Source organism: Lipotes vexillifer, unplaced genomic scaffold (genome assembly GCF_000442215.2).
Source record: "Lipotes vexillifer unplaced genomic scaffold, Lipotes_vexillifer_v1.1 scaffold219, whole genome shotgun sequence".
NCBI lineage: Eukaryota > Metazoa > Chordata > Mammalia > Artiodactyla > Lipotidae > Lipotes > Lipotes vexillifer.
In genome coordinates, this window is record NW_006769244.1 from 240,666 (window position 1) to 258,152 (window position 17,487).

Here is a 17,487-nt window from a genome sequence, read left to right on the forward strand (position 1 = left end):
CCTGCTGACAGTTAACTCTTAATTATGGTTTTGCTAAGTAGATTATCTGTCTTTATGTATTTAACCCACCCTATTGGTTATCTATTGCTGTGTAACAAATTACCAGAAAACTGAAGACAACAAACATGAACTCACCCAGTTCCTGAGAGGCAGGAATCTGGGAGTGGCTAGCTCCCCGGTTCTGGCTCAGACTCTCCTGAGGTTGCAGTCGAGCTGCCAGTAAGAGCTGCATGCATCTGAAGGCTTGACTTGGGCAGCTGGAGGATCCACTTCCCACTGGCTTCTTGTAGCCTTTGTCAGGAAGTTTCAGTTCCCTGCCACCTAGGTCTCTCCTTAGGTCAGCTCATGACATGGCAGGTGGCTCCCCTAGAGGGAGTGATCCCGGAGGAAGAGAGCACAACCACAGAAATTGCAGTGCCTTTTATAACCTAGTCCCAAAAATGACATGCCATCACTTCAGCTGCATTCTGTTTGTCACACAGACCAACCCTAGTACAGTTGGGAGGGGACTACATAAAGGTAGATGTACTAAGTATGAGTAAAAAAAGTTTTATTCTTAGTTTACTAAGAGTTTTTTTTCTCCATGATTGGGTGTTGTATTTTGTAAAACACTTTTTGTGCATCTGTTGAGATGACCACGTGGTTTTTCTCCTTTATTTTCTTAGTGTGGTGAATTATATTGATTGATTTTCTAATGTTGACTAACCTTGCAGTCTCCTTGGTCAACAAGTATTGTCCTTTTGATGTTTGCTGGATTCTGATTGCATGTTTTTTTTTCTGTCAGATTTATTGAAGTATAATTTTCATACAGTTAAATCCATTTATTTTAGATATACAGTTCTATGAATTTGGAAAAATATATACAGTGATGTAAGCACTACCGCAGTCGTGATGTAGAATATTTCCATCATTCCCCAAAGGCCTGTATATCCTTTTGTAATCAATTCCCTCCTTCCACCTTTAACCTCTGGAAACTACTGATGTGATTTCTGTCCCTTATAGCTTTGCCTTTTCCAGAATATCATATAAGATGGAATTATACAGTATATAACTTTTGTTTCTGATTTATTTCACTCAGAATGATGCTTTCTGAGATTTATCTGTATTTTTTCTTGTATCAGTAATTAGTTTTGTTTTATTGCTGAGTAGTGTACCATTGTAGGGATGTATCATAATTTGTTTATCCATTCACATATTGATGGAAGTTTTGGTTGTTTCCAGTTTGGGGCAATTATGAATAGAGCTGTTACAAACATTTGTGGTCAGGTCTTTGTATAGACATAATTTTTCCTTTCTCTTCGGTAAATGCCTAGGAGTGTGATTGTACGATAAGTGTATGTTTAAATTTGTAAGAAACTGCCAAACTTTTCCAAAGGGCTATACCATTTTGCATTCCCACCATTATGTAAGAGTTCCAGATGTTATACATTAACAGCATTTGGTATTATCTGTTTTTTTAACTGAGATATAATTGACATATAATATTGCAATGGTTCACATGTACAACATAATGATTTTATATATGTATATATTGCAAAATGATCACTACAGTAAGTTTAGTTAACATCCATCGCTTCACAGAGTTAACAGCTTTTTTCTTGTTTTGAGAACTTTTAAGATTCACTCTTCTTAACTTTCAAATATATGATATAGTGTGGTGAACTGTAGTCACCATGCTGTACCTTACCATCCCCAGGACTTATTTATCTTATAACTGGAAGTTTGTACCTTTTGACCTTTTGGTATTATCTGTTTTTGTTTTTCTGTTTTTCTTTGAATATTCGAAAAGGTTTGTAGTGGTATCTAATTGTAGTTTTGATTTACATTTCCCTAGTGACTAATCCTTAATTTCCCCAATTTTCATTTACTTGCCATTCATATCAGTTTCTATGGAGAAGTATCTTTTCAATTTTTTCCCCTGCTTTATTTGGGTTATTTTTTTATATTCAGTTATGAGAGTCCTTTATATTCTGGATACAGGTGTTGTGTCAGTTATCTAGTTCTGTATAACAAATTACCCCCAAATTTAGTGGCTTAAAACAACATTTGTTATCTCTCAGTTTCTTGTGATTCAGGATTCTGACTGCAGCTTAGCGGGTCCTTTGGCCCTGGGTCTTTCAGCTGCAATTAAGATGTCAGCTGGGGCTATAGTCATCTAAAGGCTCAACGAGGAGTGGATCCAGTTTCGGTTTCACTCAAGTGGGCATTGGCAGGATTCAGTCTCTCAAGGGACTGAATTGTTGTTGGACTGAGGGCCTCGGTTCCTGGCTGGGTGTTGGCCAGAGGCTTCCCTTGGTTCCTTGCAATCTAGGCCTCACCACAGAGTATCTCACAACATGGTAGCTGTCTTCAGCGGAAGCAAGGGAGAGGGGAAGGGAGGGGAGAAGACAGTGCGAAGAAGATGGAGGTTACAGTCTGTACTGGGTTAACACTGTCCTCCAAAATTCCATGTCTACCCAGAACCTGTAATTGTGACTTTATTTGGAATTAGGACCTTTGCATCTGTAATCAAGTTAAGATGAAGTAATACTGGATTAGGGTGGGCCCTAAATCTAGTACTACTGGTGTCCTTGTAAGAAGAGGGAAATTTGGACACAGACACACAGGGAGAACACGATGTGACAACTGAGGCAGAAATTGCAGTGATGCATCTACAAGCCAGGGAATGCCAAGGGTCGTCAGTGGCCACCAGAAGCAAGGAAGAAACAAGGAAAGATCCTGTCCTGGAGCCTCCAGAGAGAGCATGGTCCTGCCCAAAACTTTGATTTTAAATTTCTAGTCTCCAGAATTGTGAGATAATAAATTTCTGTCACTTTAAGCCCCCCAGATTGTGGTGTCTTGTCACAGCAGCCTAGGGAAACTAATATACAGTCTTTTATAACTGAATCTTGGGAGTAACATACCATTACTAATTTCTGTTCATTAATAGCACGTTATTAGGTCCCACCCACACTCAAGGAGAGGGGACTTCACATGGACATGAATACCAGGAGACAGGATCATTGAAAACCATTTCAGAAGCTGCCTACCTCAGTCTGAGATTACCAGTGCCAGAGTCCCTGAGGTGAGGACCCGGTTTGGTGGCACCCAGATTTTGCAGTACAGACACCACAGTAATAGATGTTACTTTAAGCCCCTAAGTTTTGGGGTAATTTGTTATGCAGCAATAGTCAATTAATATAGATATGCAGTATGCAATATTTCCTTTCACTCTGGGGCTTGTCATAGTTTTCGTAACAGAGAGCAGAAGTTTTAAATTTTTATGAAGTCCGGTTTGTCAATATTTGTCTTTGATGATTCATGCTTTTTGCATCTTACTAAGATAAGATGTCTCTGCCTAAATGTGACAAAGATTTTCTTTTGTTTTCTAGACAAATAGTTTTGACTAAAACTCTGTTCTGAGTTAATTGTTCTATGTAGTGTGAGGTATAAATCAAGATTAATTTTCAAAAATATGGGTGTCTAATTGTTCCAGCATCTCTTATCCATTTATTGTCTGTAATGATCTGTACTGATGTCCTCTCTTTCTTTTCTGATATGGCAATTAGTGTTTTTTCTTGATGTGTCTAGCTGAGGGTTTATCAATTTTATTGAGCTTTTTGGAGGACCAGCTTTTGTTTTAGTTTTTTCCCTTCCATTGGCCTTTTTTGTATTTTGTTATTTCCTTCCTCTTCTTACTTTGGACTTAATTTGCTTGTCTTTTCTACCTTATTAAGGTAGAAAATAATTTTCGATAGAAGCAGCTGTAAAATTTCTCTAAGCACTGTTTTAACTAAGTTCCACAAATATATATTCAGTTCATACTGTTTTATAATTTCCCTCATGATTTCTTCTTTGAATTATGTATTTTTAAATGTGTTGCTTTGTTGTCAATTATTTATGGATTTTCCAGATATGGTTTTCATTTTAACTCCCAAGTTAATTCTATTGTGGTCAGAAAACATTCACAAATATCAATTACATCAGCATTGTTCAAAAGCTTTTATATTTTTAATGGTTTTCAGTCTGTTCTCTTACTGAGAGAAGAGAACTAAAATCTTCAACTATGATTGTGGATTTGTCTTTATCTCCTTTGAGTTCTATTAGTTTTTGCTTCAAGTATTTTGAAGATCTGTTACTAGATCAATTCACAGTATTTCATGACCTCTTGAGGAACTGACCTTTTTATTATTATAAAATGTCCTTCTTTATAAACTCTTTTAATACTCTCTGTCTTGAAGTCTACTTGTTCTGATATTAAATCAGCACTCCAATTTTCTTTTAAGTCATGTTTCCATTGAATATTATTTTCCATTATTTACCTGTAACCTGTATATGCCTTTATTTTTCATGTGATTTTCTTGTAGGCAACTACATTTGGGTCTTGCCTTTTAATTTGAGTGTTTTAAATCATCTACATTTAATGCACTTATTGCTGTGGTTGGGTGTAAACCTACCATCTCACTACTTGTTTTTTCTTTGTCCCATATATTCTGTGGCTTTTTTTTTTTTTTTCTAAAGAGAGTTTTTGTTTGTTTGTTTTGCGATACGCGGGCCTCTCACTGTTGTGGCCTCTCCCGTTGCGGAGCAACAGGCTCCGGACGCGCAGGCTCAGCTGCCGTGGCTCACGGGCGCAGCTGCTCCGCGGCATGTGGGATCCTCCCGGACCGGGGCACGAACCCGTGTCCCCTGCATCGGCAGGCGGACTCCCAACCACTGCGCCACCGGGGGAAGCCCATGTGGCTTTTTATAAAATGTTTTTCCTGGCTTTTTTCGGATTGAGTTATATTTTATTTGAGTCTTCTATTTTTTCTTCTCTATTGGCTTTTTTGCTTTTCATATATAGTTTGTTGTTTTGCTGGTTGCTCTAGGGTTTGCAATATGCATCTTAAACCTACTTCAGTCTACTCTCAAATAGTGTTATACCACTTCATGTCTAAGTTAATCATATGAGAGTCTTATATTTTCTCCCGTACATCCTTCATGCTATTATCATACATTTCCTTCTTTATATACTGTGAAGGCCATGCGTATTTATTCTTCAGTCAGTCTCTTTTTATCGGACAGTCATGAGGGGAAAAGTTCTTTTATTCACCCACATATTTGCCATTTCTGGTACTCTCCTTCTTTTGTGTAGATAGAAATTCCTGTCTGTTATTGTTTTCCTTCTGCTTGATAAGCTTGTCTTAATACATTGTAGTACATACCTGTTGTCATTGCATTCTCTTAAATTATTTGTCTGAAAATCTCTTTATTCTGCCTTCATTTTTGAAGGATTTTTCACTATGGGGTTATAGGTTGATAGTTATTTTGCAACAGCCATTCCTTATCATGAGGCTCACACTGATTCTGATGAGAAGTCAGTTGTTATTCTCATCATTATTGTCCTTTACCTAATATGTCATTTTTTTCTATTTGGTTTTAAGATTTATTTTCACTGTTACTGGTTTTCAATAGTTTGCTTTTTGTTGTGCCTTGATGTCATTTGTGTGTGTGTGTGTGTGTGTGTGTGTGTGTGTGTGTATTTGCCTTGCTTTGGATTCTTTGAGCTTTTTGAAATGTGGGTTTATAGTTTGTATCAAATTTGGGTAACATTTGGCCATTATTTCCTTAAATATTTATATATGCCTCCCCATCTCTTTTTTGGGATACCACTTAAATGTGTGTTAGACTGCTTTACGTTTGTTACACAAGTCACTGAGAATCTATTCATTTTTTTAAAACCAGTTTTTCTCTGTGTACTTCATTTTGGAAAGTGTCTATTACTATTTCTTCAAGTTCTTGTTGTTTGTAAACATTGGGGTTTACCACCTATTGAGATAGAATGTTGCTCCTGGAAAACCAAAAGTGTTAACTTGTTGACTCTCTTTTAGAGAAATAGGGGTACTGGTCAGCAGTGAAAATGTCTTTGCCTTAAGGGAAATAGTATAATAGGGAAGTAACTTGTGCAAGGTAGGAAGAATAGTTTAAAAAAACTATTTTAAAATATTTTAAAAAAAATTAAGTCACTTATTAGTGTATCACTTCCATGAATTCATGCTATCAGAAAAGGTAGGACTAATTCCCTCCATGTGGGCTTTCTAACATTGCTTCATATTTGTTTGCCTATAAAGAGTAGGGCTGGGACATGAGAGAAACTGTACAATGAGAGAAACAATGAGAGAAACTGTATATACCAACCTCATTCTGATTGGTGAAATGTGTGAATTTTTTTTATAAAGTGCTAAAAGAGACGCACCCTTAAATTTTAAACCCCGGTTACTCTGAGCCCTCAGACACCCTAAGATAACATTGATAACAGGCAAGTACAAGTCTTTACATACATAGATTTGATTATTTCAGTTTGTTACTCAGTCTTTACATATATATTGTTGATTATTTTAGTTTGTTATTCAAGTTTTGTTTGGAAAATCGTAATGTAGCTTCTTATTTTTACTTTTCTGTAAAGACGAAAATTATGTTAGTAATTCTATTCACTACTTACTATGGCTATGTTTATATACTTTAGAATTTACTTTCTAAGTGTTATTTTTTAATGAAAATATAAAAATTACTAGAATTAAATATGGAGAGTTTTAAAAAAATAATATTGGAGTAGGGAAGACCTTTCCAAATAAGACATAAAATTGAAGAATCATAAAGGAAAATGTTAATAAATTTCAACTACATGAAAATAAATGTTTTACATGGCAAAAAAAAAAAAAAGAAAGAAAAAAACCTCACCATGAGCTACATTAAAAAATGCATGAGGGGTCTTCCCTGGTGGTGCAGTGGTTGAGAGTCTGCCTGCCTATCAGGGGATGGAGGTTCGTGCCCCGGTCCGGGAGGATCCCACACGGAGTGGCTGGGCCCGTGAGCCATGGCCGCTGAGCCTGCGCGTCCGGAGCCTGTGCTCCACAATGGGAGAGGCCACAACACTGAGAGGCCTGCGTACCGCAAAAAAAAAAAAAAATGCATGAGAAACTGGAATAAAATTTTACTTCATATAGCTGACAACTAATTTCTTATTAATTTCTGATATGTTCCAGGATATTAATTATAGCATTGTTCGTCATAGTAAGTTTTTGAAAACACTATTCTCAACGATAGGTTAAATAAATTATGATATATTCACAAAGTATAAAACTATGCGACTGTTAAGAAGAATGAAGCAGATATATATTTATATAAAACAGAGCTCCTAGAACAGTCTTGACATGTAGTAGTCATCCCGTATAAGTTTGTTGATGAATGAGTTTTTAAGTGAACAAAAGCAAGGTCTAATATACTCTGTATAGAATGCTATCATCTGTGTAAAAAAAGTATGTGTGTGTGTGTATATATATATATATATATATACACACACACACACACACACACACACACACACACATACATATGTGCATGTATGTATAGAACATAACAAGTAATATATATAAAAAAGTGTATAGTAGAAGATTTAGGTGGATGAGAGAGAGGGGAGGTAGTAGGTACAAAGACAGGGTAGGAAATGCCTTTTGGTACCTTATGAATTTTGTAGCGTGCATTTTTAAACTGCTTGAATAATTAATAATTAGCATAAAATACTGTATTTACAGGGATGAAAGTGAACCTGCCCAAATAGAAGATTCAAGTGTTGTTAAACCTGATGGCTGGCTTGATAATGAACCGAAATTTATTCCAGATCCTAATGCTGAAAAACCCATTGACTGGTAAGCATTCTTCATCTTCAAGTGTCAATTTCATATGTTTCTTACTTGCTTTTTTGTTACTAGTTTATATGACTGACAGGAGAGACTTGAGGTTACTCCATTTGCTTTGTTCTAATATCCTAAGGAATGAAGACATGGATGGAGAATGGGAGGCACCTCAGATTTCTAATCCAGCATGTCAGATTGGGTGTGGAGAGTGGAGCCCTCCCATGATAGGTAACCCAAAATACAAAGGAGTATGGACACCTCCAATGATAGATAACCCTAACTACCAGGTAATAACCACTTGTTCCAGTCCCATAGTAAACTTTAAAATGTTGTGCTATTTATCTAGTTATTGATAATGTTATGTTAACTTCAGGAAATTTGATTTGTATAATAGTGCGCCTTAGCTATCTTAAGAAGTCAAAGAACATAGACTCCAACTAATTTATGTTTAAAAAGTGAAACATTCCTTATTTAATTTTCCGGGGGAATAAAATTAAGAACTAAAGATAAGTTACTTGATACTATATTTTTCCTTATACTGATGATCACTTTGGAATAAAATTTTATTTTAGAATTAAATATAAGAAGTGACTTCTGATCAAGAAGACTCAGGTTGTACATTTTAGTAATTAAAGTCTGTGCTTAATTAACGTGCTCCTTACTCTCTGGTATTAATTAGTAAAATTGAATTTTTTTCCCGAATATGAATCAGATATTTTTTGAGTATACCTAGTTTTGGGGGTAGAAGTCCTTATGTTATCCATTTAACCCTCTAGTTTTATCTAATTATTCATTGACATTTTCTAACATTTATTTTATATATACAGTTATATATTCTTTTTGCTCACTGTAGTTTTTCTTTATAGTATTTATCACAAAATGTCTGTTTTGGTAACTTTTTTAACGTCTGTCTCCTTCATTAGATTTTAAACACCATAATGCAGGGACCATGTCTGCCTTGATTACCACTGTATCCTAGCATCTGGCATAGTGCCTGGCACAGAATAGACATATGTGATGGTGGAATAAGTCAGTGAGTGATCATATTGTCCAATTTATTTGATTTGGTTGAGTTTAATCACTCAAGATCTAATGGAACTTCTGTGTTGAATAATTGTTCTGAGATTCAGCCGTGGTTGATTATTGATGCCTATCATGAGTATATGAAAGGTGCGGTTCCGTTTTTGCCATACAGTGATCTCTGATTTGAACAATTTTAATGATATCTTGTCTTGAATATCTTTACTAAATGTAAAAAAAACCCAACTTGTCTAATACAGTGTCAGTTGTGAAATTTAATTACTCAAGTTTCTGTATTGGATTTTCACTCTCTTTTTTTTTTTTTTGGCAGTTTACTTATTTATTTTACTTATTTTGGCTGCACTGGGTCTTCGTTGTGGCGCTCAGGCTTCTCTAGTTGCAGCGTGCCGGCTCTAGAGCACACGGGCTCAGTAGTTGCACTGCGTGGGCTTAGTTGTGCTATGTGGGATCTTAGTTCCCCAACCAGGGATCGAACCCAGGGCCCCTGCATTGGGAGCACAGAGTCTTAAGCACTGGACAACCAGGGAAGTCCCCTTTTGCAGAGTTTAAAGTCATTGTTCATAGGGAACATTGTGTACAGGATATATTTCATAGGGAACATCGTGTTCCGGATAAGAAGAAACAAGACTTTATTTCTAGTGAATTACTAATGAATTAATTATAAGTTAAAGTTTTCTTTTTTCCAGTTAGTATTGCTAATTTCATTCAACACCAACTACTTCTTGAGTAACATTTATAATGAAATTATTTTATTTGAAAATGTCTTTAAATTATTTTTTCTCGCAGGGTATCTGGAGTCCTCGAAAAATTCCTAATCCAGATTATTTTGAAGACACTCACCCATTTCTTCTGACTTCCTTCTGTGCTCTTGGTTTAGAGCTTTGGTCCATGACCTCTGATATCTACTTTGATAATTTTATTATTTGTTCGGAAAAGGAAGTAGCAGATCGCTGGGCTGCAGATGGTTGGGGAGTGAAAATAATGATAGAAAATGATAATGAGGTACAGTATTTACCATATGGTAATAATAGGATGTGGTCCTGGTTATAGGTTGTATAAATGGCCTTTAAAAAAGGTAAATAAATGTGCAATAATTACTAAATGCTAAAGAAGCATATTTAAATAAATTTATGTAGACAGAGTATTTAGCTTTACCAAATATGATACAGCTTCATTATAAACTAATAATGAATTATATATATGTAAGTCTTCATTTCATTTATTAAATTATGATAGCATAATGGGATTGAGTGCCTTTTGATGGTTATAGAAATGAGACCACCACTACTACTACTAGAAATAAGACTTAATATCTTTGTCACCTATCAATTTAAGGCCTCAGTGGGAACAGTAATCTAAATATTCTTTATTCATTTTAACTACTTTTCACTTAGAGGAGTATAGAAACTTTTAAAATTTAATATTATTATGTTTCAGGTTTTTTTTCCCCAAATCTTAACACTACTTAGAAAAGAATAAGCTAAGTATTTCAACATAATGCATCTTGGAGAATCTATCTTTAAAACCAATTACTGGGCTTCCCTGGTGGCGCAGTGGTTGAGAGTCCGCCTGCCGATGCAGGGGACACGGGTTCGTGCCCCGGTCCGGGAAGATCCCACATGCCGCGGAGCGGCTGGGCCCGTGAGCCATGGCCGCTGAGCCTGCGCGTCCGGAGCCTGTGCTCTGCGGCGGGAGAGGCCACAGCAGTGAGAGGCCCGCGTACCGCAAAAAATAAATAAATAAATAAATAAAATAAAACCAATTACTGTAAAGAAAAATGTGTACCTCACATTAGGTCTCTTTGGATATTAGCAAAAACCATCAGAAGAGTAAGTAAAGGTAAAGGGATTCTCATTTGGAAACTCTTTTAACTAAAACATTTGATGATTTTAGATTTTATTTTAGTAAGAGTAACAATTTCCTTCCTGAAGGTTGTGTGTAAAATTTGTTAATAAACAAGAAAAAGAAAACACAGTGATTATCAGGTTGAATTTTTTTTTTTTTTTTTTTTTTTTTTTTAGTAAGTTTTTTAAAAGTACAGGTTGAGTTATCAGAGAGTTGTGTACTTCTAAATGAACCAGATAATACATCCATAAAGAGTAGTTCTATCCTGAAACTTACCAAAAAAGAAAACTGTCCTAATTCTTGCTGGTAGGTTAGCAATATTCACCTATATAGTATAATGTACCTTCTACTACAAAGTGTCAAACAGCAATGCATGCGAATAATTGTTTAAACTTTACGAAGTATAAAATGAGAAAATAAAATATTTTTTATCTTACAAATTCACGATTCCTTAATATAAAACCACCTAGGTGAAATAAGTTTTTTGTTTTTGTAGGCTGTATTTCTGAATAAAGGTTTGTAAAATCTGAATTGCCTTTTTATGCTTATTTCTTCTCTAGCCTAGTATATTCAAACAGTTGACCGCAGCTACTGAAGAGCGCCCATGGCTTTGGTTCATTTATCTTGTGACAGCAGTGCTTCCAATAGCATTAATTACTTCATTTTGTTGGCCAAGAAAAGTAAAGGTAAAGAAAATGAATTTTTGTCAACAGTAAAAAAAAAAAAAAAAAAAAAAAATCTCTTAGTGTTTAGGAGTTCTATATTGGAGCAAGTGGCTCTTAAAAGTAATAAACTAAATTGCCTGTAAGTTTTTACTGATAGTTCACTATGATATCACTTATTGCAAAAAATCTTTTTGTAAATAGTGCTTTGCTTTTAGTAAAAATAGCTTGTGTTAAACTGCGACAGAAAAGATACGAAGATGCAGAGTTCAAAAAACTGGACATATGTAAACCACAAACAAAGGGAGCACTAGAGCAAGAAGTGAAGGGAGAGAAAGCAGCCCTGGAGAAACCAGTAGACTTGGAAGAGGAAAAACAGCAAAGTGATGGTGAAATTCTTGAAAAAGGTAAGACGATGATGGTGATTTATAATGGGGACAAAGCTGGGCAAATCTCACTTAAAATAGTAGATTAAGTGGTAAACACCGGCTGTTGCACTTGTTTATTGTCACATTTATACCATTTGAATCCCCAAGAAGGTGTGACTGGTGAAGAGGAGTAACATCCTTGCCTGGGTTGTACCTGAGCAGACATCCAATGTATGACTTCTGTTTTCTAGGAAGAAAGCGGTGTAAACATTGTTCAGTTGCTTCAGAACCTAGCAACTATGAATCCCATATGCCATAACTTTTTGTTCTTGTTGTTGTTTTTTGGTTTTTCTTTTGTTTTTTTTTGCGGTACACGGGCCTCTCACTGTTGTGGCCTCTCCCGTTGCGGAGCAACAGGCTCCGGACGCGCCGGCTCAGCGGCTGTGGCTCACGGGCGTAGCCGCTCCGCGGCATGTGGGATCTTCCCGGACCGGGGCATGAACCCGTGTCCCCTGCATCGGCAGGTGGACTCTCAGCCACTGCGCCACCAGGGAAGCCCTGCCATAGCTTTTTGCAAAGATTTTTCTCCCCTCCAAGGATGAGATGGGAGGTACAGACCATGGCTTCTGTAGAAGGGTAATCAGTTTAAGGCAGGTGATTGCAGCAACAAAATCCACACCAAGTCTCCCAAGGGCTGTTGTTTATCAGATAATTTATCATGTGGAACGAATAGTTTAATCTCTTGAAAGGATTGCTAAATCATACGTCCCCTTGCCACCCTCTACTAAACTCCAGAAGATGTTAGAACTGAAGACAGCTGAGGCTTTTTGGTGCCTCTCCAATGTGACTTCCTTATGCACACTGAGGTAGCAATAAAACTATTGATATTTGTCAGGCATCCCAAGCCAGGCTCCAGAATGAGCCCTTTATAACCTAAATTATATCTTGAGCACTGTTTTTAACTTAATAGTTGATGAAACAGTTGACTTAAAAAACATACTCCCTCAAAACACACATGCACACACGTATATTTACATATGTGTACACACACACATTCTTTGGTTTTCATTTTACATACAGACTGAGTGCTTTAAAATTCTTTAAACCTGCCCCTTTCCTCAAATATGATGATTTATTTATAAAATGTGATAAAATAAATATTTCTATTTAAATTTTTAAAAATGTCTAATGGAAGAAATTGCTTATAAATGTTGGAATTTAAATACATCCCTCCACTTTTATTTAATACTTTTAAGTAGCAAAATTCTAATTCGAGCTTTTGCCTTTAATAAAATCTATTTAATAAAAAATTCTAGAAGAGGAAGGTGAATCTGAGGAAAAGAGTGAAGAAGAAATTGAAATCATAGAAGGACAAGAAGAAGGTAATAAGTCAAATAAGTCTGGATCAGAGGATGAGGTAAGCAACCCTTTAACAGAAAATAAACTAGTTTCTATGTATGACTGTTAATCCATAAAAAAATATTTAATAAAAGCAATCTGGTTTTTGAAGAATTTTTTGCCATATTTCTCCCAGCTTTCTTAAGAGCATACATATTGTTTTAAAATGTATCCTTAAGGAAAGCATGAAAATAATGTAATTTATGTCCTCTTAATGCCTAATGAAACAGTATAAAGTAAGCCTTTGGTTTACAAAATATAAAGAGAGAGCTACGTCTGTAAAAAATGACTTCATTGAAGTGTTTTGTTGAAAGGTGTAATAAGCAGACCATCTGAATATTTAAAAAGTAATTCTGTTTATTACAAGACAATTTTCTTTTAGCCACTGTGAAAACGTTCTCACTGTCACAGTTATTTACTGTAACATTTTGAAAGATTGCATTCATTGGGTAGTTGAGTACTATGCCTGGTAATGGTGTTTTTCTCAAATCTTTAATAAAGTAGTTTTTCCTTAACTTGATATGTCTGCCCCCTTTTCCATCCTGATGTATGACAGAACTTTCCACAGTGCCTTTTTTTATAGCCAGTTATTATGGAATCAGAAACCATCCAGGTATAATTCAGAACCCCAGCTTTCTTCTTTCACCTAGTATATACCCCCCAAGCCTGTTTTCTCTGCTTCTCTAGCCCTCTAAGAGCTGTATAACCCCACCTGCCGGTCACCGTCCCCAGCACTCTCATAGCTTAGAGTTAGGTAGGGTAAAGTTCCGTTATGCCTGGACTGTTGCATGTGATGAGATAAACTTGCTATTTTGTTTATTTGAAGAAATCTCCCAGATAAACTTGTGTTGTTATTGTTTTAATTGTTTTCTAAAGCTTATTCAGTACATATACCTGGTTACTGGTCTTAACTGCCTAGTGAGTTTTTTTTAAATGGGCTTTGGGGCTCATTATCTAGTATGAATATCTTTATTTAGAGGGAGCTGGGTGAAGATAATTTCTTCTAGAACAGAGTTTTAAAAAGTCCTTGTTTCCCGCCATCACTGATGATTTGGAATCATTCACTGAATGTGTATTCTAGTTATATTTTGTTTTGTAAAATATTTTGTGTACTTTTAAAAGTATCTAAATTCCATCTTTTCAGTCTTTTAATCTTCTTATATGTTTGTCAGTGAGCTAAAATAAATCAATTTTTATATAATATAACCTTTAGAAATAATTATAACTATTTTGTATAATACCTGCATTATTTTATTGTTATACAAGTTTAATTTATATATAAATGATTATTCTGGAAGGATAGAATTAGAGGAGAGAAAAAGCCCAAACCATAAGTTTAATGTTTCCCTTTCTTCTCTGTTAATTTTTCTCAAAGTATTAGGTACCAGAAGTTCTGAAAAAGTCTCTGTAAAACCAGCTCAGCAATTCATTACTTACAGAAACATTGTGATGTATAGTTAATGCTTAATATCCCACAATGAAAATATCATGTAACCTTTAATTAACCATGACATTAGATTAAGTTGTAAATCATGAAATAAAATCATGAATTGAGTTCTTAGCATTATTCCTTGTCAGATGCATATTTGACAAACAGTTATTCTAAAAATGTAATCATGGCAAAAGATGAACAAATTGAAACATCAATTTATATCACGTTTTTGATCAGTTATTAAGGAACATAAAAATAAAGGTATATATATATAAACATAAAGATGTTTTGTTAGAAAATTAGAGAATTTTAGAGAATAAGAAATACATTATTTACTACTCTCTACTAGTTGCCCACTGTATGAAAATAAACGTTTTCATATTTTTTTCCCTAGATGAGGGAAGCAGATGAGAGCACAGGATCTGGAGATGGGCCAGTAAAGTCAGTACGCAAAAGAAGAGTACGAAAGGAGTAACCTGTATTCAAGTATTTTTAATTCCTAAGAGAGAGAGTTGGCATTCTGAAGTCGGTGTGCCAGAACTGAACTAGATTCAATCTGCACATCCTGTTTCTACTATCTAGCAATGATATTCTTTCAGACATTTATTTTAATCTTATTTTTCAGGAAAAAAAAAAAAACTTTGAAGTTAACCTGGTCTTTGAATTTAGAATAAAACAAAAGTGGCACATTACATGTCAAATTTTAAGAGATTAATAGCATTAGAAGTTACACAGTTTTAATAGTTTGGAGAAAGTTTTGGTTTCTACAGAGCAAAATAATATGCAGCAACTTCACTGCTATTGGAAGAATCAGTTATTGGAATTTCCCCTTAAACGGCTATACTACAGTATAACTGGTAGTTCCATAGTATAAATAAGAGTGAGTTCTGTTGTACAGAGCTAAATGCAGTAAAGTTTCTGTATGGTTGTTTGTTTCTATCAACAATTGAAAGTGTTGTATGTGACCCACATTTACATCCTTTGTGTCAAATTATAGTTATGGTCCATTGTTCACGTAAATTATAGAGTCCTTTAAAGAGGTGCTTTGTTGACAGACAAATCAACAAAACTGAAATGTCTATGTGTCATTCATAGAATCACTGGTCAGTAGTGCAGCATACTTATATTTGAATACAGAGATAAGAGGTTTATCAAAACGAAATGGTGTACAGATTTTTTTGAAGCTGTTACAGTTGTTTTATGCCAGAATGGCTTACTCTGTTTACAAGATTGCTTATGCCTACATTGCTCTTGAAAATAAAATTTAAATATTTTTTCTTCTTTAAATGAGACCATCTTTAATAGGTAAATTATTATTGGGGAGTCTTTCTTTTATCTGACCATTAAGAGATTGTAGTGGCTAATAGATATCAATCATCATGCTTTGTATTTTTATCTTTTTTCCGACAAAGTCAAATCTATTTTCTGACAAATTCAAATCTATTGTCTCATCTAGCTTCAAAGCTGCCTCTATGGTAGACTATTGCTCCTCTTTTTAAAACACAGTTGACCCTTTAACAACAGAGGTTTGAACTGCGTGGGTCCACTCATACACAGATTTTGTTTTCAATTAATTCTACAGAACTACACGGTATGTTGAATCCTCTGATGCAGAATCTGCAGATAAGGATGGTCAACTATGGGACTTGAGCATCTGTGGATTTTGGTATCTGCCACGCATCCTGGAACCAATCCCCCATGGATGCCAAGGAACGACTGTAGGTACCAAAAGTCACAGAAGTACATTATAGTAGAGCTGTATTATTCCATTTAACATATTTAAGAATTTTTCATGTTTGGGTGACAGACCCTTTGGAAGGTGATCTAAATCTTTGAGACCATGGAACTACTTTAATACCAGCTATCTAGAGAACTCTATACTAGTTGGGTAATATTTTGGATTCCTTCATGGACATATACATCCCATCCTTGGGTAAGCCCGCCTCCTGTACATCCCCCTCGCCAGTAGTACATTTAAAGCTTATGTATAAGGAAAAGGAGCCTCTAGCTTCTCCTCTGACGTAAAGGAAGCCAAACATAGCCACTATTCACTCCTTATTTCAGGGAGTGAACTGAAAATGAAAATAAGTGCTTTATTCCATTGCTGTGTTCTGAACTTCCCATAAATTGGTGGTGGACAATCTTAATACGTAGTTAACCATACTTTGTATTTATTTAATACTGACTAAACTTAACACATCTTGCAAGGACTCCCTTTCTTGCTTTGTATTTGGAATGTCCAAGTGAACTAGATATACTGAATGATTCTAGATGAGATCGTTCTGACAGTAAACTACTACTTCATGAGATAAATCCTTTCTTAACTTTCTGGAAAACTTCTTGCCAACAAGTGTCTTATATATGATCATTTTTTTCTAAAGATCATTAAAGCTTTTTTTACTTTCTTGGTTGCAGATTAATTTCAACTTTCACATTTGGTTAAACTCCATGAGCTTGTAGTGGTAAAATCTGAGCAACCAGCTTTTGCCAGTTCACTGCTCCTTCCTGTGGATGTACCCTCTGTGGATGTACCATGCCTGATAGGTTTAAATTTGTGTATTAGATCCATGCAGTAGACAAAGCACAGAGTCTTCTTTAATAACGAAATGGCTTTTTCCTTTTACCACCGTAATGTGACTTTGTTTAAAATGATTTAAGTTTTACCCTTTCCTCTAATAAAGGAGAAAAATAAATGTATTTTGCCCTTTATTTCAGTTGGCCTTTTTAGAGGCTTTTTAACTTGACCAGGCTAAAGTAACTTCCTTTTTCTTGAACATTTTTTTAAGGTAACCTTGCTTCCATTGGTCATTCCTCTAGGAAGATACATACTACTAGAACTAGGAGCCTTTTTAAAGTGTCAGTCTACATTTGCAAAACATAGAGGATAAACCTGCTTACGTGTTAAAATTAACCACTAGCAAAGAATATAATGTACCTTGGAAATTTAGAATACTAATTTAGAAAACTAATAGTTTTCAGTGAAAACTATTTAGAATAGTTAAAACATAAATATATTACAGTCTAGGTACCTATGAAGCTTTTTTGTTCTCTTTTCAATTGCAGTTCTGTTTTTAACTTCAGCA

General features: G+C 35.2%; 1 protein-coding gene across 3 annotated transcripts in view; it reads left to right on the top strand.

Annotated features, from left to right (window-relative positions):
* The window catches only part of CLGN (calmegin), a 45,151-nt gene extending 29,158 nt beyond the window's left edge, over positions 1-15,993 (top strand). The window contains exons 10-16 of one of the 3 annotated variants that reach the window (XM_007445527.1): positions 7,557-7,670; positions 7,795-7,945; positions 9,486-9,701; positions 11,105-11,230; positions 11,454-11,613; positions 12,891-12,991; positions 14,799-15,993. In XM_007445527.1, coding sequence (XP_007445589.1) covers positions 7,557-7,670; positions 7,795-7,945; positions 9,486-9,701; positions 11,105-11,230; positions 11,454-11,613; positions 12,891-12,991; positions 14,799-14,879 — 949 coding nt within the window. In that variant the 3' untranslated portion in view covers positions 14,880-15,993. The remainder of the gene's footprint in view (positions 1-7,556; positions 7,671-7,794; positions 7,946-9,485; positions 9,702-11,104; positions 11,231-11,453; positions 11,614-12,890; positions 12,992-14,798) is intronic. The other 2 variants (XM_007445526.1, XM_007445525.1) reach the window with 2 other exon arrangements.
* Positions 15,994-17,487: the final 1,494 nt, after the last annotated feature.